General features: G+C 35.2%; 4 protein-coding genes across 7 annotated transcripts in view; 3 read left to right on the forward strand and 1 right to left on the reverse strand.

Moving 5' to 3' along the window:
• Nucleotides 1-21581, reverse strand: part of LOC119066476 (ubiquitin carboxyl-terminal hydrolase 32) — a 48892-nt gene that overhangs the window by 16774 nt on the left and 10537 nt on the right. The gene's annotated exons all lie outside the window — the stretch shown is intronic.
• LOC119066951 (odorant receptor 94a-like) lies at nucleotides 10611-11976 on the forward strand. The gene is made up of 4 exons (XM_037169675.1): nucleotides 10611-11355; nucleotides 11414-11513; nucleotides 11571-11834; nucleotides 11898-11976. The coding sequence occupies exons 1-4, from the start codon at nucleotides 10613-10615 to the stop codon at nucleotides 11949-11951; spliced, it is 1161 nt and encodes a 386-aa protein (XP_037025570.1). The 5' UTR covers nucleotides 10611-10612; the 3' UTR covers nucleotides 11952-11976.
• On the forward strand, nucleotides 16232-17573 carry LOC119067296 (odorant receptor 94a-like). Its single transcript, XM_037170191.1, has 4 exons — nucleotides 16232-16976; nucleotides 17036-17135; nucleotides 17193-17456; nucleotides 17520-17573. Exons 1-4 carry the CDS (start codon nucleotides 16234-16236, stop codon nucleotides 17571-17573), a joined length of 1161 nt encoding a protein of 386 aa, XP_037026086.1. The 5' UTR covers nucleotides 16232-16233.
• Nucleotides 18364-19903, forward strand: LOC119066926 (odorant receptor 94b-like). Its single transcript, XM_037169638.1, is given in 3 exon segments — nucleotides 18364-19421; nucleotides 19477-19740; nucleotides 19804-19903. Coding segments are annotated over 3 exon segments (1200 nt in total). The 5' UTR covers nucleotides 18364-18536; the 3' UTR covers nucleotides 19855-19903.

Consider the following 21581-nt stretch of genomic DNA (forward strand, 5'->3'; position numbering starts at 1 on the left):
CGTGTAAAGCGTTGGTAACAGTAATAAATTGTAAAAAGAATTTCTAAGGGACTGCAGCCCTGAAGGAATTCTTTAAGCGTTTGGACTTGGTTGGCAACCGTAAACCCTCAGCTCTAAGGCAATCGTTACGAAAGGAGCAAAGGAAAGTATTTGGACTTGGTTGACAACGGAAAGTCAAAGCTCTGGGCAGTTATTGGAACTACTGAAGGGAGCATAAATCAAGTATTGGGCTTGATTGGAAAAATAAATCGCAGCTCTAAACCAGTCACATAGAGACGCTGAAACGAATATAAATTAAAAACCGGTAAAAAATGTCAGACACCACGGCGATGCTCAATGAGCAACAGGTGATTGGGGATCGCATGAAACAAAGGGTGCAAGCATTCCAAGCATTGGCGTTGGAAAGAAAAAGTGTACAATACTTAAAAGAAAGAATTCAGAGAGTTGATGCTGATTGGGCAATTTTCTTTAAAAACAACACTGAATTAAAACAAAGCGATCAGGTAGAAAGCTCGCATTTGTACTTTAGTTCCGACTATTACAATAAAATTGAAAAAATAGTGAAGGAATATCGTGAAGAATTAATTCAACACCTTGAGGAATTAACTAAAAGTCAGGATACAAATCCAGGACCAAATCCACAAAGCGGCATTACGGATCCAGCTATAATAAGTATGGTCTCAGCTAACCAGGATCCTGCAATGGTGGTGAATATTGCAAAAACAACTCTGGCTAACTTTGATAAAATGCTTCGTGAATACTATGACAATGAAGCTATTATGGACAAGATTGACGCAAAAGCAATGCGCCAAATGATCATCAAAAAATGGGAAATGATCACGGAAATGAACTCTAAAGTTATGTTCACGCCAGGGTATGACATTCATATCTACTTTAAAATGGAAAGTGGAATGGGCAGAATCTTCGCAAAAACAATCGAAGATAAGAACACAATGACATCAAATACGAAACTGCCAAAGTTGGAACTTCCGAAGTTCAAAGGTGACTACTTGGAATGGGAACCGTTCCAACAATTGTTCATGAAAATGATTGACAATCAATCAAATATGAGTGGCTCCGAAAAATTGGCATATTTAAAAGGACAACTGGAAGGTGAACCAAAAACGTTAGTTCAGGCATTACCAGTCATAGACGAAAGTTATGAAGCCGCATGGGATATATTGAACCGTAGATTTCGCGACAAGCATACGATTTTAAAGACCGCACTGGATAAAATTTTTAAAGGAGAAAAAATGAATCCAAGATCAATCAAGCAAATGAAAAAAGTGTATGATAGCATCAACCAAGCGTATATGATAATCGATAACATGAATATAAATGATGCTCTTCTGCAGTACATGTTTTACTACGCAGTGGAAGGACGAATCGATGGCCTCAGTATGAACATTTACGAAAATACATTGACGGAAGTTGGCGAATTGCGAAGCTACAGGCATTTCATGAAATTTATGAACATGAGAATTCACCACTTAAGCAGCAAATATGAAGCACCGAGTGAAAGTGGTAAAAATTATCAAAAACCGCAAAGCAACCAAAACAATAAATCGAAAGTGAGCACTGCGCTAGTTGCAAATAAAAACGAAAAAGGCAACAAACACTTCAATAAAAGTGATAGTGATTACTGCAATTGTAAAGAAAAAGAGCATAAAATATGGAGTTGTCCTGTTTTCTTAAAGAGCACTCCTGCCGAGAGAATCAAGGAAATAAGAAAAAACAGATGCTTCAATTGTTTAAATAAGGGACATAAAACCAGCGAGTGTAAAAGATCCAACTGCCCGAAATGTGACAAAAAACACAATAGCTTATTACATATAGAAGAAGCTAAAAAAGTGCAAACAGTGTTATTAGGAAATAACGAAAGAGAAGTGGAACATGTGTTCTTAGCCACTGTGGCAGTGCACATAATTGATAAAAATGGATCACCAGTGCAAGTAAGAGCATTATTGGACTCCGGATCCCAACTCAATTTAATGACCGAACGAATGCAGAAAAAATTGGGATTAACATACAAGTGCGCAAATATGGAGCTGTTGGGAATAGGTGAAGTAAAAACAAATGCGAAAAAACGAACAGTTATTACGGTAAAATCACCAGTATCCAGCTTTAAGGAAAATTTGGAAGTATTTTTGTTAAAAACGGTTGCAACTGAGCAGCCAGAAAAAAGAATTGATATAACTAATTGGAACATCCCTAAGGACATTCAATTAGCGGACAAGCAATTCAACGTACCATCAAAAGTCGATCTGATCTTAGGAGGAGAAATATTCTTCAAATTGTTAAAATGTGGCGAAATATCAATCGGTAATGGATTACCAACTTTACAAGAAAGTGTGTTCGGATGGATAGTTACAGGAAAAGTGCTAGGACTGACACCATCTCAGGCATATGTTGGCATTGCTACCGAAAGTGCATTGGAAACCCAGTTGGCGAAGTTTTGGGCAATCGAAGAAAAAACTCAAACTGAGAAACCATTAACCCAACTGGAGCAATCTTGTGAGAAGTTTTTCCAAAACACTACAGTAAGAGACAAAATAACAGGAAAATTCATTGTCCATCTACAATTTACAAAACATCCATCCATTTTGGGAAATTCGGAAAAAATGGCAATTCGCCGTTTTCAGCATTTGGAGCGGAAATTTAAAAACGATCCAAACATGAAAGATGAATACGTGCAGTTCCTAAGAGAATATGAGAAACTTGGGCACATGACAGAAATTGGAAAGAACTTAGTTAATCCAAAAAACTATTTCATTCCACATCATGCAGTACGAAATCCAGGCAGCAGCACTACCAAATTTCGTGTAGTATTTGATGGATCTGCAAAATCAACTAGCAACATATCGCTAAATGAAATATTAGCCAACGGGCCAATTTTGCAGCAAGATTTATTTTCGATAATGGTTAGATTCAGAACTCATCAATATGCGCTATCCGCTGACATAACCAAAATGTACAGACAAGTGGAAGTATGCAAAGAAGAAAGGCCGTATCAGATGATTGTATGGAGAGAAAACGAAAATCAACCGTTGAAGTACTACGAATTAAACACACTTACTTATGGAACAACTTGCGCCTCATATTTGGCAATAAAGTGTTTACACGCATTGGCTGAACAACATAAAGAAAAATATCCATTGTCATTCATAGCAGCAAAAAGAGATTTCAATGTTGATGATCTAATGACTGGAAGTGATCAAATAGTAGAAGCGGTGGAGCTTCAGCGACAAATGATAGAAATGTGTAACAAAGCAAATTTTACGTTGCACAAATGGTGTTCAAATAGTCCTACGTTACTGGCATCAATTCCAAAAGATAAGCAAGAAGTTAGTTTGGATATTAATGCAGAAAAGCAAGAAACAAAAGCTTTAGGCATAAAATGGGTACCGAAGGATGACATATTTAAAATATCGTATACACCGAAAGAAAATACAAAAATTACTAAAAGAACAATTTTATCGGAAAGTGCGCAACTTTTTGATCCTCTTGGAATGGTAAATCCAGTCATCTTAATGGCAAAAGTGTTTATGCAACATCTATGCATAATCCATATGGATTGGGATACGGAATTAATTGAAGAGTTGCAAGACAAATGGAAAAAATTCAGAAAAGAATTATTAAAATTGAATGAATTATCCTTTCCAAGAAAAGTAATAATTCAAAACGCAATAGACATTCAACTGCATGGATTCTCCGATGCATCGGAAATGGCATATGGCACTTGCTTCTATTTGAGATCAATTGATGGTAATGGCAGCATTCAAAGCTCCTTAATCTGCTCAAAATCAAGGGTAGCACCTATCAATACCACAACACTACCAAGATTGGAGCTTTGTGCAGCTGTAACAATGGTTGAACTGGGGGAAAAATTAAAGCAAGCCTTAAACATCAATATTAGCAAAGCATTTTATTGGACGGATTCAGAAATAGTGCTTTCATGGGTGAAGGGAGACAAAAATTACAAAACGTTTGTAGCCAATAGAGTGGCAACCATCAAACGAAAAACAAATATTGATGAATGGAATTACATATATACTAAAGAGAATCCAGCTGACCTAATTTCAAGAGGCTTACTACCAGAGGACCTAAAGAAATCGAAATTATGGTGGCACGGTCCAGAATTTTTAATAAAACCAGAAAGTGATTGGCCAGAGGCAAAACCAGCATTCGTAAATGATCCAAATGAAGAAAAGAAAGTAAAAACAGTGCTTACAGTGAATTCGTCGGAGCACTTCATTGACAGAATCAATCACAAAAATTCATTTGAAACATTAAAAAATGTAGTGGCCTACATGTTGAGAGTGAAGGATAAAACAAACAATTCAAGTGAAATATCAGCCATTGAACAAAAAAGAGCTATTAAGGTTATTTTGCAATACGTACAACAAGAATTTCATGTGGAAATGAAAATGATTAAAAAAGGCATTGGTAGCAAATCAAAATTTGGACAATTGACACCATTCATTGACGAAGATGGAATAATAAGAGTTGGTGGACGATTAATAAAAGCAAAAATTAGTTATGAGCACAAACATCCCGCAATATTACCGAAAAATCATTTCGTAACGCGATTGATTATGGAGGACATTCATAAAAGGAATCATCATGCAGGAGCGCAAGCATTGTTGTCATTTACCAGGCAGTATTATTGGCCTGAATCAGGAAAAAGATTGGCAACAAGGATAGTTAAAGATTGCGTATTATGCACGAGATCGAAACCAATGTTAATGCAGCAAATTATGGGAAATCTACCAGCAGATAGAGTTAACATAGCAAGAGCATTTGTGCACACAAGTTTGGATTTCATGGGACCATTTGACATACACAGCATACCACGAGGCAAGCGAATAACTAAAGGATACGTTTGCATATTCGTTTGTCTAACAACAAAGGCAGTGCACATGGAAGCAGCTCCAGATTTGAGCATTGACGGATTTATTGGATGTCTAAAAAGGTTCATTGCCCGTAGAGGATTGGTAAAGAAATTGATATGCGACAATGGTACTAACTTCAGAGGAACGCATAATAAATTGGAAGAGCTGTACGAAATCATAACCAGTGAAAAAGGGAAAAGAAAAATCAGGAAATATTGTGTGGAACGAGATATAGATTGGTTCTTTACTCCAGCAAGAAGTCCGCATTTCAACGGTTTAAGTGAGGCCGCAGTAAAGTCAGCAAAACTTCACTTAACAAAAATTCTACATTCAGTCCAAATAACAATTATCGAGCTTGGAACAATATCAGCAGAAATAGAAGCAATCTTAAATTCAAGACCACTAACAGCAATGTCTAACGATCCAAATGACATCCAGCCGTTAACACCTGGACACTTTTTAATAGGAGCACCACTCAACACAATTGATGACAGATTATTACCTTACAGTTCGAAAGCAAAATTATGGCACAAATTGGTAGCGATGAGGAATCAATTTTGGGACAGATGGTCAAGCGAGTACTTATCAGAACTGCAAGGAAAAACAAAATGGAAGTCTGAAAAGGAAAACATAAAAGTGGGCGACATGGTAGTTATAAAAAAGGATCATGTAAAACCGTTGAAATGGAAAATAGGCAGAATCGTTGAAGTAACAACAGACGAGCATGGAAAAATACGAGTTGCAAAAATAAAAGTTGCAAAAGCGGACGCATCAAATGCAATCAACTATAAAACGAAAAAAGTGGATACAAGCAAAATTCAATTGAAAACTCGTATGATCACTAGATCAATTCATCAAATTTGCCCATTACCAGGAACTGCAAATGATGACGGCATAAATATTGAGAACAATTTTTCGAACAATGAACCAACATCTAAAAAATCAGCAGTCAAAAAAGCAAATAATGAAAATTTGAAAGAAAAAAAGAAATTGAACCCTCAAGCAGAAGAATTTCAACCTATTGCTAGTCGAACTCGAGCAAAAGGATTGAAAGGAAGTATCCTGTTCCTATGTGCATTGTTTGCTCTAATACTTGGAATCAGTGCTAAAGAATGCGACTACACACCATTGAAGCATAGCCCTGGACTATTTTTCGAACAAAACGGAAAAATGGGATTAAGCACTGATAAATGGATAATAACAGGATACATTCGAATGGAACCGTATTGGAAACAAGAAGAGCAAATTCAATTTTTAATACGAAAATCGGAGGAAATATGCAATCGAATGGAAAGAGACAAATATTGCAGCGCAACAATTGACGTGCTGCAACAACAATTTTCATCATTAAGCACAACTAACGAAATATTTAAATCGTTTTCTCAAACAAGCGTGTTGAGAAAACGGAGGGGAGTACTCGATGATATCGGAGATAAATCGCCAAACGAAAAATTGTTGTCTAGAAAGCGTAGAGGATGGATCAATTTCATTGGAACTGGTTTAAAAGTGGTAACCGGAGTAATGGATGACAATGATGCTCAGCAAATAAACAAGCAGATCGAAGAATTAAAAAATGATAACAATTACCTGGTTAAAGTAATCGGTAACCAAACAACAATTCAAGATCTAACGTTAAACATTATTAAACAACAAGAAGAAGGAATGAGACAGCAAATATTGTATTTAAAAAACCAAATCGAGCTGATTCATAACCAAACAACTACAAACCACGGTACAACGTTTAATATGCTGGCAATACAAATAACATCATTAATTCAAAATCAATTAACGCAACAAAATGCAATGCTTGATTTAGTCACACACGTCCATCATGGCAAAGTATCACCGATTGTTATTAGCCCTGCCCAGCTTAAACAACACCTAATAGCAATATCTTCAAATATTACGAACGATTTAATGATACCTGGTGACAATATCCCGGAAAACTTGGCACACATCTATAATTTGTTAGAAGCAACCGTACGAGTATCAACGAATCGAATATTATTGAGAATTACCATCCCATTGATAAGCAGAGATATGTTTACATTGCACCATATAATTCCTGTTCCATTTCAACATGACAACACATTTCGAGCAATAACAACGCCATATCAGTATATTGCATTGAACAAACGACAAGACAGATATTATATGTTAACACCTCAACTATATGCACAATGCTTGCAGTTCGATGGAAACGTAATTATTTGTAAACAAAAATATCCAGTCTATACTGTACAACAGGACGAGGCATTATGTGAAATGGCAATTCTTACTCATGCATCAAAAGAAATACCGCCTCGATGTCATACAACTATAATGAAGAAAAATCAAGCGTGGTCTAAACTAATAACGCCTAATAGTTTTATATTTTCAGTACAAAACAAAAGCATATTAAATATGATATGCAAAGACAGCATAACATCATGCACTGTGCAAGGTTCTGGCATAATTGCTATTTCTCGGCAATGCATGATACAAACAGAGAACCTTGAATTTGCCTCCGAAAATATTTATGATGAAGACCAGCCAATCATTATAACTCCAGCATTGAATGCTAATACAGATATTGACATGGATATTGATCAATTGATTCAACAACCCATGGAGAGTTTTCCAACGTATAACATCTCTAACGAATTGAATAATTTGCAAGCAGCAATTTCAGATCAACGAAAATTATTTCTACAACCAACGGTTGACACTCATCACTTACACCACTATATATTGGTATATATTATCATACTCGTGATGATAGCTGGAGCAATTTGCATTCTGTTTAAAGAGTGTTCAAAACGAAAGAAATTCAAAATGAATGACGTTGAAAATAAAATAATTCAAGGTGAAGTGCAATCTGAGAACCCTAACAATGAATTTCGGTTTGCATAATTAACTGAATTCATCATATTACAGTTTATAATTGTATAATTTTAGTTTACCACAGTTAAAGTGAAATTCTCTTTATACTTACGTTGATTATTGGTGAATTCCTTTTCATACTTACATTGTTTATTATGGAACTTAATGATGAAACATTTTTTAGTTTGATACATACGTTTATGATGACACTTATTGTTGAAAGTTTGATAACTTAAATCATGTTGCTCATCGTTGATAGTATACAGTTACGTAGTAAATGTTTGTTTCAGTAATGGTTGTAATTGGTTTACAATGCATAAGTGAACTTTAAAAAACATTTTATTGCATCAAAAATACAGTATGTTCCTCAAAATAAGTCGAGAGTAAAATCATACTCTGACTCCAAAACCCGGAGTACCGACAATATACGACCAGTGTCTATTATTGATGCGCCGCTTGTAGTTGAAGGGGTTGCATAACGATACGGGTGCGGGCATCGCACTACGAAAGATCGGGAAGTTAAACCAGTGATTGTCCACACGGAATGTGGCCACATTACTCCTGCACGGAGAATTAGTTCGGAAGAAATAACGCGCCCAAAGACCATGCAAATTTCTCGGTTACGCTTTGATGCCTCGATTTGAGCATCCGTAACTCCAGTTTGAACTTCACCAAGTGCGTTAACGGTGATGGTGTTCTGATTTGATGATTGTTGAGACAAGTCCACAACATTTTCAGTGGAACTTATTGATTGACCACCACTAATTGCATTTGGTCCCAATGACGAAGGTGCCAGTGACGTAGAGGGAACTGGTAACGTTGAATTGGTTGGCCCACGAAGCGTACGATTTTCAGCAGCAATTGGTATTGTTAAATCTATCGGTGATTGCGGAGTTTTGACTCTCCATACTACGGTTTCCACCGAATCCGTAGAGCGATTTAAAGGCATTTTTTTTCGCGTAAGAGTAATCGAGCAACGTTTCACTTGTTCTTTGTTCTTTGGTTGGAACATGACTTTGGAATGACTATAGATTAGTTAAGGAATACTGTATTTATGATGAAATTTAGCAAACTTTGCATTTTCTTGAACTCTGGGAAACTGAAATTGTGATGTTTTACACAATGTAATTATAACATAAACACAAAACTGTAATGATTGATTGAATAAAACAGAGTTTAATTCTCCTTTGAGAAGAGAACAACTTAAGTTTTACTTATACCGATAACGAACACGTATTATAGTAGTTTACTATACAAGCTTAGACTAATCATACGATTAGACTTAGCATTTCAAAATACTTATATTGTTTTTTTTTTGCATTATTGCTAAGTTTTGGATGCATGTAGAAACAGTTAATAAAGGAATTTAAAAAAAAAATTATATATTTTTTAATTCTGTGGACCTTTTGGGCACATATAAAACGTTCCTTGGAAAATATATGTACGTTTTCAAAATAAATGCGAATACTTTATTCTGATACTAAGCATGAGGCAAAATAATTCAAGAATGTATGCTGACTGGTGATAAGCGTGTATACAAAGACGTTCTAGCTTGACTCGCTACTCATTTTCCTTAAATAAAAAAGCAAATTGTACTCGACAGTTTCGGTTCTGTTCCCTTCGAAGAAACCACTCTTTATATTTTAAATAAAATGGCGTTTACGAGAAATGAAAAAAGGAGACGTGAAGAACAGTGTGATACGTTGAGAAATCCTGTGCAAAATTTTGAAATTTCAGTTTTATTCGCCCACCAATTTTCGAAATATTTGTTTCATCTGACTCAGAGATGAACAAAGTCGATCTAAAGATCTGATAGTTCTTCCCGAAATATAGTGTAATGGCGCTGCCACAATCAAACCTAAAGGTACACATTATTTGCAATATTTTTGAATGGTTGACAGCTACTTTAAACGAGTTTTGTTATTGTTTGAGTGGAACCCTTCTCTTTAACCATGTTTGATTGACTAAACAAACCGTTCATCCGTTCATGAAACAAACTATACACTAAATTCCAATTGCAATATTGGTTCCGTTGTTTTAATTCATCTGCAATCACTAAGATCGGCCCTCCATCGCAAACAACAATATTCGGAATAGGTTTCTTCCAAGTAACGGTTCAAAGCCGAACAAAATGAACCGAACATGAACCGATGTCATCCATGGAACCATAACCACAACTTATTTTTCTTTGTTATTTTGACAATTGCATTGTTAATGGTATTGAGGTTATGGCTCTATAGATGACGATTTGACATTTCATTTCACGTATTGGAAGAAACCTATAGGCTTGTTCCAAGTAACCGTAAACACGAATTTTCACTGGCTAGGCTGAACGAACACGATTTCATCCACAGAGATCGGTTTTCATATAAATATTGATGAGGTTATGTCTATATGGATGAAATTTGACAGTAATTTGACAATTCGTATGGCCTTGGAATAGACCAATACAGATACACAGTTCTGAAAGAACATGTTATAAGACAACCACGAAGGCGGGTGACATCAAATTTTATAAACGCATACGAATTTTGTTTTTGTTAAGATGCATTTTTCATAGGGCCATGAGTCATTTCATTTAAAGTCAAATGAAAAAAGAAATATTGAAATGCACGAAGGAGCGAAAGGAATGGCATTTTCCTATAAACTAATGTTGAATTATTGAAAAGTTCCGACCTTTCCGGCAAATGATATGGCTGATATAATAGAGTCTTGTAATTAAGTAATTTTATTTCAAACAACAAGGAACAATGCATTTATGCAATTGTACCACGTCAGCTTAGTGTCGTGTATCCACGCAATCAAGTTTTAGCCGCAGTTTCGGTTATATTTTCAAATGTATAAGGAGTAATGCCATAATGATGCATTCTATTCAAATTCATAAAGTGATCCAACTGATGATTTCTTTCTTTTGTCTCATTGGCGTTTGGCATTGTGGAGATAAGCCCACGGTCAAGGAATTCAGAATTAAGTTATTTTATACCTTTTATTATCCACTTTTGGCCTTATCATTGGCGGTTGGGGCGATTCAAAGTGATAAAGAGGATCAGTCGATATTCTTAGCAGAAGTAGCAATCGAAGTGGCAGTTCTGACTACGAAACTCTGGCTCTTGATTTGGAAACAGAATGAAATTCTTTATTTGTTGAGTCGAGTTTGTGTCTTTTCGATTCGAAGTGACGACGACTGGAATCTACTTAACGCCAAATTGAGAGGATTCATGAATTTCGTGTTGGTTTTTTTAATTCTATCTGTTGCTGGTTCTTCAGGGTCACTAATTTTATCGTTTCGTGGAAGTGAGAAAACTTTTTTTTTGAAAATTGCATTTCCCATGGATTATCAAAACAATGAAATTGCATTCTGGTTTGCAACAATTTTTCTCTCTACTGAAATGGCTTTAACCGTAGTCGTAGACATTTTTACAACAATAATTTGGTATTTACTCTTGATGTGTTCTTTGAGGTATCAAGTGCTGGGAAATGAGTTGAAGAATCTGGGAATCATTAAGAAAAAGGCAGAAGGAAAGATGACAAAAAAGCATATGCAAAACAAGTTTTTTGAAGATTTGAAAGCGTCAATTGATGATCACTTACACATTAGGGGGTGTGCGATTGTGTTGCGTTCTAACAAGTTGTACCAAGTTTCCTATTTTTGTCTCCAGATTGGCAAGCGAATTGGAATCCTTTTTCTCAGATCTATTTTTAGTACAGTTTGGCACCAGCGGCCTCTGCATCTGCGGATCCATTTATTGCCTAGCATTTGTACGATTTTAACTCACGCACTCGCGATCGTTTTATTATTCGTTTACTTCTGTGTAGGATGTCGGTGAAAATCTACCGGAACGTATTGTACACTTCCTGGCGTTTATTTACTTTATTTATGGACTATTTATGATCACGTACTTTGGGAATGAGATTATGCTGTCTAGTAATCGGCTATCCTACAGCTTATTTGAATCAGACTGGTATAACCAGCCCCAATCAACCAAAAAGTGTATCGTCATTTTTGGTGAATATTTAAAGCGACCACAGGAGATTGTGATTGGCAAGTTGTATCCATTAACGTTGGAGACATTTACAAGGGTATGATATGGTGTTTGCATTCGAATGGTTCTGGAATGACAATGAATCTGAGCTTTGTTTCAGATTTTGAATTCTGCCTACAGCATGTTCAACATTTTAAAAAGCTTTCAGCAATGAAAATTTTGTTAAGTACTTGGAATTGGCTGAGAAAGGTGAACAAGTATAAAATAAAATATAAATAAAATTTGCTGATGACATAGTCAAAGTGCTACTAGTATCATATAGAAGAAACAAATATTATTGGCACATTTAGAATTTATAAACTGTGTAATTTAACTGTAGCACAGCACTAATACCTTAGATGATTGTAACAGCAACTACTAGAGCTTAGACTAATCATACGATTAGACTTAGCATTTCAAAATACTTATATTGTTTTTTTGCATTATTGCTAAGTTTTGGATGCATGTAGAAACAGTTAATAAAGGAATTTAAAAAAAAAAATATATATTTTTTAATTCTGTGGACCTTTTGCGCACATATGAAACGTTCCTCGGAAAATATGTCCGATATAAGTGGGTACGTTTTCAAAATAAATGCGAATACTTTATTCTGATACTAAGCATGAGGCAAAATAATTCAAGAATGTATGCTGACTGGTGATAAGCGTGTATACAAAGACGTTCTAGCTTGACTCGCTACTCATTTTCCTTAAATAAAAAAGCAAATTGTACTCGACAGTTTCGGTTCTGTTCCCTTCGAAGAAACCACTCTTTATATTCTAAATAAGATGGCGTTTACGAGAAATGAAAAAAGGAGACGTGAAGGACAGTTGATACGTTGAGAAATCCTGTGCAGAATTTTGAAATTTTAGTTTTATTCGCCCACCAATTTTCGAAATATTTGTTTCATCTGACTCAGAGATGAACAAAATCGATCTAAAGATCTGATAGTTCTTCCCGAAATATAGTGTAATGGCGCTGCCACAATCAAACCTAAAGATACACATTATTTGCAATATTTTTGAATGGTTGACAGCTAATTTAAACGAGTTTTGTTATTGTTTGAGTGGAACCCTTCTCTTCAACCATGCTTGATTGACTAAACAAACCGTTCATCCGTTCATGAAACAAACTATACACTAAATTCCAATTGCAATATTGGTTCCGTTGTTTTAATTCAACTGCAATCACTAAGATCGGCCCTCCATCGCAAACAACAATATTCGGAATAGGTTTCTTCCAAGTAACGGTTCAGAGCCGAACAAAATGAACCGAACATGAACCGATGTCATCCATGGAACCATAACCACAACTTATTTTTCTTTGTTATTTTGACAATTGCATTGTTAATGGTATTGAGGTTATGGCTCTATAGATGACGATTTGACATTTCATTTCACGTATTGGAAGAAACCTATAGGCTTGTTCCAAGTAACCGTAAACACGAATTTTCACTGGCTGAACGAACACGATTTCATCCACAGAGATCGGTTTTCATATAAATATTGATGAGGTTATGTCTATATGGATGAAATTTGACAGTAATTTGACAATTCGTATGGCCTTGGAATAGACCAATACAGATACAAAGTTCTGAAAGAACATGTTAAGACAACCACGAAGGCGGGTGACATCAAATTTTATAAACGCATACGAATTTTGTTTTTGTTAAGATGCATTTTTCATAGGGCCATGAGTCATTTCATTTAAAGTCAAATGAAAAAAGAAATATTGAAATGCACGAAGAAGCGAAAGGAATAACATTTTCCTATAAACTATTGTTGAATTATTGAAAAGTTCCGACCTTTCCGGCAAATGATATGGCTGATATAATAGTCTTGTAATTAAGTAATTTTATTTCAAACAACAAGGAACAATGCATTTATGCAATTGTACCACGTCAGCTTAGTGTCGTGTATCCACGCAATCAAGTTTTAGCCGCAGTTTCGGTTTTATTTTCAAATGTATAAGGAGTAATGCCATAATGATGCATTCTATTCAAATTCATAAAGTGATCCAACTGATGATTTCTTTCTTTTGTCTCATTGGCGTTTGGCATCGTGGAGATAAGCCTACGGTCAAGGAATTCAGAATTAAGTTATTTTATACCTTTTATTATCCACTTTTGGCCTTATCATTGGCGGTTGGGGCGATTAAAAATGATAAAGAGGATCAGTCGATATTCTTAGCAGAAGTAGCAATCGAAGTGGCAGTTCTGACTACGAAACTCTGGCTCTTGATTTTATTATTCGTTTACTTCTGTGTAGGATGTCGGTGAAAATCTACCGGAACGTATTGTACACTTCCTGGCGTTTATTTACTTTATTTATGGACTATTTATGATCACGTACTTTGGGAATGAGATTATGCTGTCTAGTAATCGGCTATCCTACAGCTTATTTGAATCAGACTGGTATAACCAGCCCCAATCAACCAAAAAGTGTATCGTCATTTTTGGTGAATATTTAAAGCGACCACAGGAGATTGTGATTGGCAAGTTGTATCCATTAACGTTGGAGACATTTACAAGGGTATGATATGGTGTTTGCATTCGAATGGTTCTGGAATGACAATGAATCTGAGCTTTGTTTCAGATTTTGAATTCTGCCTACAGCATGTTCAACATTTTAAAAAGCTTTCAGCAATGAAAATTTTGTTAAGTACTTGGAATTGGCTGAGAAAGGTGAACAAGTATAAAATAAAATATAAATAAAATTTGCTGATGACATAGTCAAAGTGCTACTAGTATCATATAGAAGAAACAAATATTATTGGCACATTTAGAATTTATAAACTGTGTAATTTAACTGTAGCACAGCACTAATACCTTAGATGATTGTAACAGCAACTACTAGAGCTTAGACTAATCATACGATTAGACTTAGCATTTCAAAATACTTATATTGTTTTTTTGCATTATTGCTAAGTTTTGGATGCATGTAGAAACAGTTAATAAAGGAATTTAAAAAAAAAAATATATATTTTTTAATTCTGTGGACCTTTTGCGCACATATGAAACGTTCCTCGGAAAATATGTCCGATATAAGTGGGTACGTTTTCAAAATAAATGCGAATACTTTATTCTGATACTAAGCATGAGGCAAAATAATTCAAGAATGTATGCTGACTGGTGATAAGCGTGTATACAAAGACGTTCTAGCTTGACTCGCTACTCATTTTCCTTAAATAAAAAAGCAAATTGTACTCGACAGTTTCGGTTCTGTTCCCTTCGAAGAAACCACTCTTTATATTCTAAATAAGATGGCGTTTACGAGAAATGAAAAAAGGAGACGTGAAGGACAGTTGATACGTTGAGAAATCCTGTGCAGAATTTTGAAATTTTAGTTTTATTCGCCCACCAATTTTCGAAATATTTGTTTCATCTGACTCAGAGATGAACAAAATCGATCTAAAGATCTGATAGTTCTTCCCGAAATATAGTGTAATGGCGCTGCCACAATCAAACCTAAAGATACACATTATTTGCAATATTTTTGAATGGTTGACAGCTAATTTAAACGAGTTTTGTTATTGTTTGAGTGGAACCCTTCTCTTCAACCATGCTTGATTGACTAAACAAACCGTTCATCCGTTCATGAAACAAACTATACACTAAATTCCAATTGCAATATTGGTTCCGTTGTTTTAATTCAACTGCAATCACTAAGATCGGCCCTCCATCGCAAACAACAATATTCGGAATAGGTTTCTTCCAAGTAACGGTTCAGAGCCGAACAAAATGAACCGAACATGAACCGATGTCATCCATGGAACCATAACCACAACTTATTTTTCTTTGTTATTTTGACAATTGCATTGTTAATGGTATTGAGGTTATGGCTCTATAGATGACGATTTGACATTTCATTTCACGTATTGGAAGAAACCTATAGGCTTGTTCCAAGTAACCGTAAACACGAATTTTCACTGGCTGAACGAACACGATTTCATCCACAGAGATCGGTTTTCATATAAATATTGATGAGGTTATGTCTATATGGATGAAATTTGACAGTAATTTGACAATTCGTATGGCCTTGGAATAGACCAATACAGATACACAGTTCTGAAAGAACATGTTAAGACAACCACGAAGGCGGGTGACATCAAATTTTATAAACGCATACGAATTTTGTTTTTGTTAAGATGCATTTTTCATAGGGCCATGAGTCATTTCATTTAAAGTCAAATGAAAAAAGAAATATTGAAATGCACGAAGGAGCGAAAGGAATGGCATTTTCCTATAAACTAATGTTGAATTATTGAAAAGTTCCGACCTTTCCGGCAAATGATATGGCTGATATAATAGTCTTGTAATTAAGTAATTTTATTTCAAACAATAAGGAACAATGCATTTATGCAATTGTACCACGTCAGCTTAGTGTCGTGTATCCACGCAATCAAGTTTTAGCCGCAGTTTCGGTTTTATTTTCAAATGTATAAGGAGTAATGCCATAATGATGCATTCTATTCAAATTCATAAAGTGATCCAACTGATGATTTCTTTCTTTTGTCTCATTGGCGTTTGGCATCGTGGAGATAAGCCTACGGTCAAGGAATTCAGAATTAAGTTATTTTATACCTTTTATTATCCACTTTTGGCCTTATCATTGGCGGTTGGGGCGATTAAAAATGATAAAGAGGATCAGTCGATATTCTTAGCAGAAGTAGCAATCGAAGTGGCAGTTCTGACTACGAAACTCTGGCTCTTGATTTGGAAACAGAATGAAATTCTTTATTTGTTGAGTCGAGTTTGTGTCATTTCGATTCGAAGTGACGACGACTGGAATCTACTTAACGCCAAATTGAGAGGATTCATGAATTTCGTGTTGGTTTTTTTAATTCTATCTGTTGCTGGTTCTTCAGGGTCACTAATTTTATCGTTTCGTGGAAGTGAGAAAACTTTTTTTTTGAAAATTGCATTTCCCATGGATTATCAAAACAATGAAATTGCATTCTGGTTTGCAACAATTTTTCTCTCTACTGAAATGGCTTTAACCGTAGTCGTAGACATTTTTACAACAATAATTTGGTATTTACTCTTGATGTGTTCTTTGAGGTATCAAGTGCTGGGAAATGAGTTGAAGAATCTGGGAATCATTAAGAAAAATGCCGAAGGAAAGATGACGAAAAAGCATATGCAAAACAAGTATTTTGGAGATTTGAAAGCGTCTATTGATGATCACTTACACATTAGGGGGTGTGCGATTGTGTTGCGTTCTAACAAGTTGTACCAAGTTTATTATTTTTGTCTATCAGATTGGCAAGCGAATTGGAATCATTTTTCTCAGATCTATTTTTCGTACAGTTTGGTACCAGCGGCCTCTGCATTTGCGGATCCATTTATTTCCTAGCATTTGTACGATTTTAACTCGCGCACTCGCGATCGTTTTATTATTCGTTTACTTCTGTGTAGGATGTAGGTGAAAATCTACCGGAACGTATTGTACACTTCCTGGCGTTTATTTACTTTATTTATGGACTATTTATGATCACGTACTTTGGGAATGAGATTATGCTGTCTAGTAATCGGCTATCCTACAGCTTATTTGAATCAGACTGGTATAACCAGCCCCAATCAACCAAAAAGTGTATCGTCATTTTTGGTGAATATTTAAAGCGACCACAGGAGATTGTGATTGGCAAGTTGTATCCATTAACGTTGGAGACATTTACAAGGGTATGATATGGTGTTTGCATTCGAATGGTTCTGGAATGACAATGAATCTGAGCTTTGTTTCAGATTTTGAATTCTGGCTACAGCATGTTCAACATTTTAAAGAGATTTCAGCAATGAAACTTTCGTTAAGTACTTGGAATTGGCTGAGAAAGGTGAACAAGTATAAAATAAAATATAAATAAAATTGTGTTTTGCTGATGACATAGTCAAAGTGCTACTAGTATCATATAGAAGAAACAAATATTATTGGCACCATTTAGAATTTATAAACTGTGTAATTTAACTGTAGCACAGCACTAAGACCTCAGATGATTGTAACATCGACAAGAGTTTTTTGGGATATTAAAAAGTGTGCACTTACATGTAGATGTGCATAATTGATTGTTACTGTTTTTTAGGCTTATCATTAGCATTTGAGAATCCATACCAATAAAAGATAAATCTGAAAAGTCTGAAAATTTCATTTTTTTTATTTGTCACTCTTAAGACGATATTCACATCTCTTTTATACTTTTGCAACCAGGTGAAGTGTTCGGTCCGATTATAAAAAAAGGTCGAATTCAATGCTTGAGTCGCTACAACTGATGTAGGTAATTTTTATTATGACGAGAGGAACTCTACTCGAAGTAGCAAAAAGAGCAGAGACTAAAACTTAAAACTATATGTCGTACTCGACATTTTCGGTTCTATTCCCTTCAAGGAATCGAATTTCCTTAATTCTAAACCAATTTACATTAAATGAAAAGAGCTAATAGTCAACGAATAAAGAAAATACTAAATGATTTAAAATCATAAAGAAATGGATCATTTTCAAAGGAAGTGAAGACGTTCTGCATATCAAAGACATAATTTTACCACAAGGAAATATTGAAAAAAATGACGGCAAAAACCTTTCCAGTACACGGTCTGACAGTTGACACAAGAAACTTGTAATTTTATTTTTACATCAAAGAACAGAAGGACATTGTGTTTGTGCATGAAATTTGAGCCACGTCAGCTTAGCATTCGAATGCGGAGTTTTCAACACGTCAGTTTAGTATTCTTTAATTTCTGAAACGTTCAAGATTACTAGGCCGAAGGATGCATTCTATTCAAATTCATAACGTTATCGCACGAATGATTTCGTTCTTTTATCTCATTGGCGTTTGGCATCGTGGAGATAAACCTACGGTCAAGGAATTCCGAATTAAGTTATTTTATTCCTTTTATTATCCACTCTTTGTCCTATCATTGACGATTGGAGCAATTTCTAATGAAAATAGGGATACAACTATATTCTTAACAGAAACATCAATCGCAGTTTCAGTTGCAGCAATAAAATTTTGGCTCTTAATTTGGAAACAGAATCAAATTCTTGATTTGTTGAATCGAGTTTGTGCCTTCTCGATTCGAAGTGATGTCGACTACAATCGATTTAACGACAATCTTTGAGGATTTATGAAGTTTGTATTGGTGTTTGTAATTACTGTAACTGTTGCTGGTTCTGCAGGAACCGTTTTATCGTTTCTTGGACGTGAGAGAACTTTATTTTTGGAAATTGCATTTCCATTGGATTGGAGAAGCAAAGAGATTGCGTTCTGGCTTGCAACCACTTTTCTCTTTACTGAAATGGCTTTAACTGTAGTCATAGACTTTTTCACCACAATAATTTGGTATTTACTCTTGATATGTTCTCTGAGGTATCAATTGCTAGGAAGTGAGTTGAAGAATTTGGGAAGCATTAACAAAAATACTGAAGAAAAGATGACGAAAATGCAAATGCAAAACAACTTTTTTAAAGATTTAAAAGAGTCAATCGATGCTCATCGACACATTAGGGAGTGAGTGTGTTGTTATCGACAGAGCCCAGTCTATAATTTTTGTTTGTTGGCAAGCGAATTGGAATCCTTTTTCTCTGATCTATTTTTCGTACAGTTTGGCACCAGCGGCCTCTGCATTTGTGGATCAATTTATTGCCTGGCATTTGTATGAATCGAACTGACGTAATGGCGGTTGTATATTTTCGCTTGTATCGTTGTAGGATGTTGGTGATAATTTATTGGAACGTTGTGTACATGTTATAGCATTTTTATACTTCATTGCCGAACTGTTTATGATCACGTACTTTGGGAATGAGATAATGCTGTCAAGTAATCGTCTCTCCTACAGCTTATTTGAGTCGGACTGGTACAACCAGCCCCAATCGACCAAAAAGTGCGTCATCATTTTTGGTGAATATTTGAAGCAACCACAGGAGATTGTGATTGGCAAATTGTATCCATTAACGTTGGAGACATTTACAAGGGTATGATATGGTGTTTGCATTCGAATGGTTCTGGAATGACATTGAATCTGAGCTTTGTTTCAGATTTTGAATTCTGCCTACAGCATGTTCAACATCTTAAAAAGCTTTCAGTAATAACATTTTTGATAAATTAGAGGGGTGATGGGACTTAAGAAAATTAGGACCACGCGGATAATTGAAAATATTATTTATTAATGTTGATTATGTTGAAAATACAGAAAATGTGTTACTTTTTTGCAATCATAGTTAAGCACCGTTCGTACTAGAAGGCTATGGAGTGGTGTAAAATGTTAATGAGTCAGAGTCTGTTACTACTAACACTTGTGGAACAATACGAGTACACCTTTCAATTACAACAATTGTGATGTTATAAAAATTAAAAATTAAAGAAAATTTCAAAATATCGTTTGAAACTTGTCGTTTTCAAATCAATTTTCAGTAGATATTGCAGCCGAGCTATTTTAGTATGCTTAGGATTGTTTCGAATCGAGTCGCGACAAGAAATGGCTTTGGTACAGAACTCGCATGGAAAAATGAAAGCAATGAACATGTGAATTGAATCAAGCCAGAGTCAGCAATTTATCGTAAAACAAAACGTATTTCCCCGGTGTACGGGAAGCTTCTTTTCATTTAGTATATAATCCAATTTTTTAACAGTGTTACAAATAAAGTGAACGTACATTCGTTAATATATTAATTCGTCAAGTGAAAGAAGGAAGCTTCTTTATTTACTGTATTCATTTCCCTGAGCTACGAAATGAATTTATTGCAAATTTAACCATCTTGAACGATTTAAATGAACACCGGGGGAGAGAACAATTGCCTCAGAAAGTTTGTAGACAGTTTTGAAGCGGTACAAATATCAACAAATTTATGGGACATGCAACAGTTAAAAATTGTATTCCTGCCATCAATTTTTTATTGTCTTTTCTGTTTCTTAAAAGAGGAATAAGTCGAGGCGCATTAACTGCCACCAGCTTTAGAATGTATATTGTTTTGATATTAAAGGTATTAAAGAGGTGCAGAGGTACCAAGTATGTGAACGTGTATAAACTTCAGAAGAGCTGCTTACATGATTAGATTAGATGCGGTAAGTAGGTCGAATTCGGTAGATCGAAAGATTTATACCGAGGTCACAATATTGGAATGATGATGTTTTGGCGTAAAATTTAAATTCGCTGGGGCATTTTCAAATTTTGCGCCAAACCTAGAAACATTTAATTGACTGGGAATATCAATGACTTTCAAAACTCTAAAAAAATCTCAAATATGTCCACGGTGCGGCTGACCAACTTTATTTTGAAAGGAGATAAGCCATCTCTACTTTTGCATGAAATCACTAGAGGGGATATCCACGAGAAGTTTTGACATGAATTTAAAATATTTTACTTAGCGCTTTTCGAAGAAAGTTGATTTTAGTGGTATTGTACCTATTTTGCAACCCTATTATGTAGAAAATTTCGAGTGCGATTTATCGTTGATGGGATTTTCATGGCAATTTTGTCGACTCGGTCTGCAACCGAAGAATATTTTACATCAACCTTATATTCGTTTAACAGCAATTCATTTATGACCCATAGCTTCCAAAGTGTAACAATTTTTGGAAAGTGTTGCCGACTATCACTTTTCGATATCTTTCTGGTGAAGTCGTAAAATTTTGTAACTGCAAAGTACACCAAATTACAGAAATCTCAAAATACTTAGCAAGAAATTCATATGTTTGATTGTGTCTCTTTAATTCCAACAAGTCCACTTCTCTCAATAATTGTCCACTTCTCTCAATACGTTGCACACTTGCATATTGTGCATGCAGCTCTAGTTATCTCGCTCTAAGCGTGCTT

The sequence above is a fragment of the Bradysia coprophila genome, chromosome II (assembly GCF_014529535.1).
Source record: "Bradysia coprophila strain Holo2 chromosome II, BU_Bcop_v1, whole genome shotgun sequence".
NCBI lineage: Eukaryota > Metazoa > Arthropoda > Insecta > Diptera > Sciaridae > Bradysia > Bradysia coprophila.

What these genes read in the sequence shown, in the direction of transcription:
- LOC119066951 (XM_037169675.1), top strand. Translation starts at nt 10,613, where the DNA reads ATGATGCATTCTATTCAAATTCATAAAGTGATCCAACTGATGATTTCT. An exon ending in CCATTTATTGCCTAGCATTT is followed by an intron (nt 11,514 to 11,570) that starts GTACGATTTTAA and finishes ACTTCTGTGTAG; the next exon opens with GATGTCGGTGAAAATCTACC. An exon ending in CGTTGGAGACATTTACAAGG is followed by an intron (nt 11,835 to 11,897) that starts GTATGATATGGT and finishes GCTTTGTTTCAG; the next exon opens with ATTTTGAATTCTGCCTACAG.
- LOC119067296 (XM_037170191.1), top strand. Translation starts at nt 16,234, where the DNA reads ATGATGCATTCTATTCAAATTCATAAAGTGATCCAACTGATGATTTCT. An exon ending in CCATTTATTTCCTAGCATTT is followed by an intron (nt 17,136 to 17,192) that starts GTACGATTTTAA and finishes ACTTCTGTGTAG; the next exon opens with GATGTAGGTGAAAATCTACC. An exon ending in CGTTGGAGACATTTACAAGG is followed by an intron (nt 17,457 to 17,519) that starts GTATGATATGGT and finishes GCTTTGTTTCAG; the next exon opens with ATTTTGAATTCTGGCTACAG.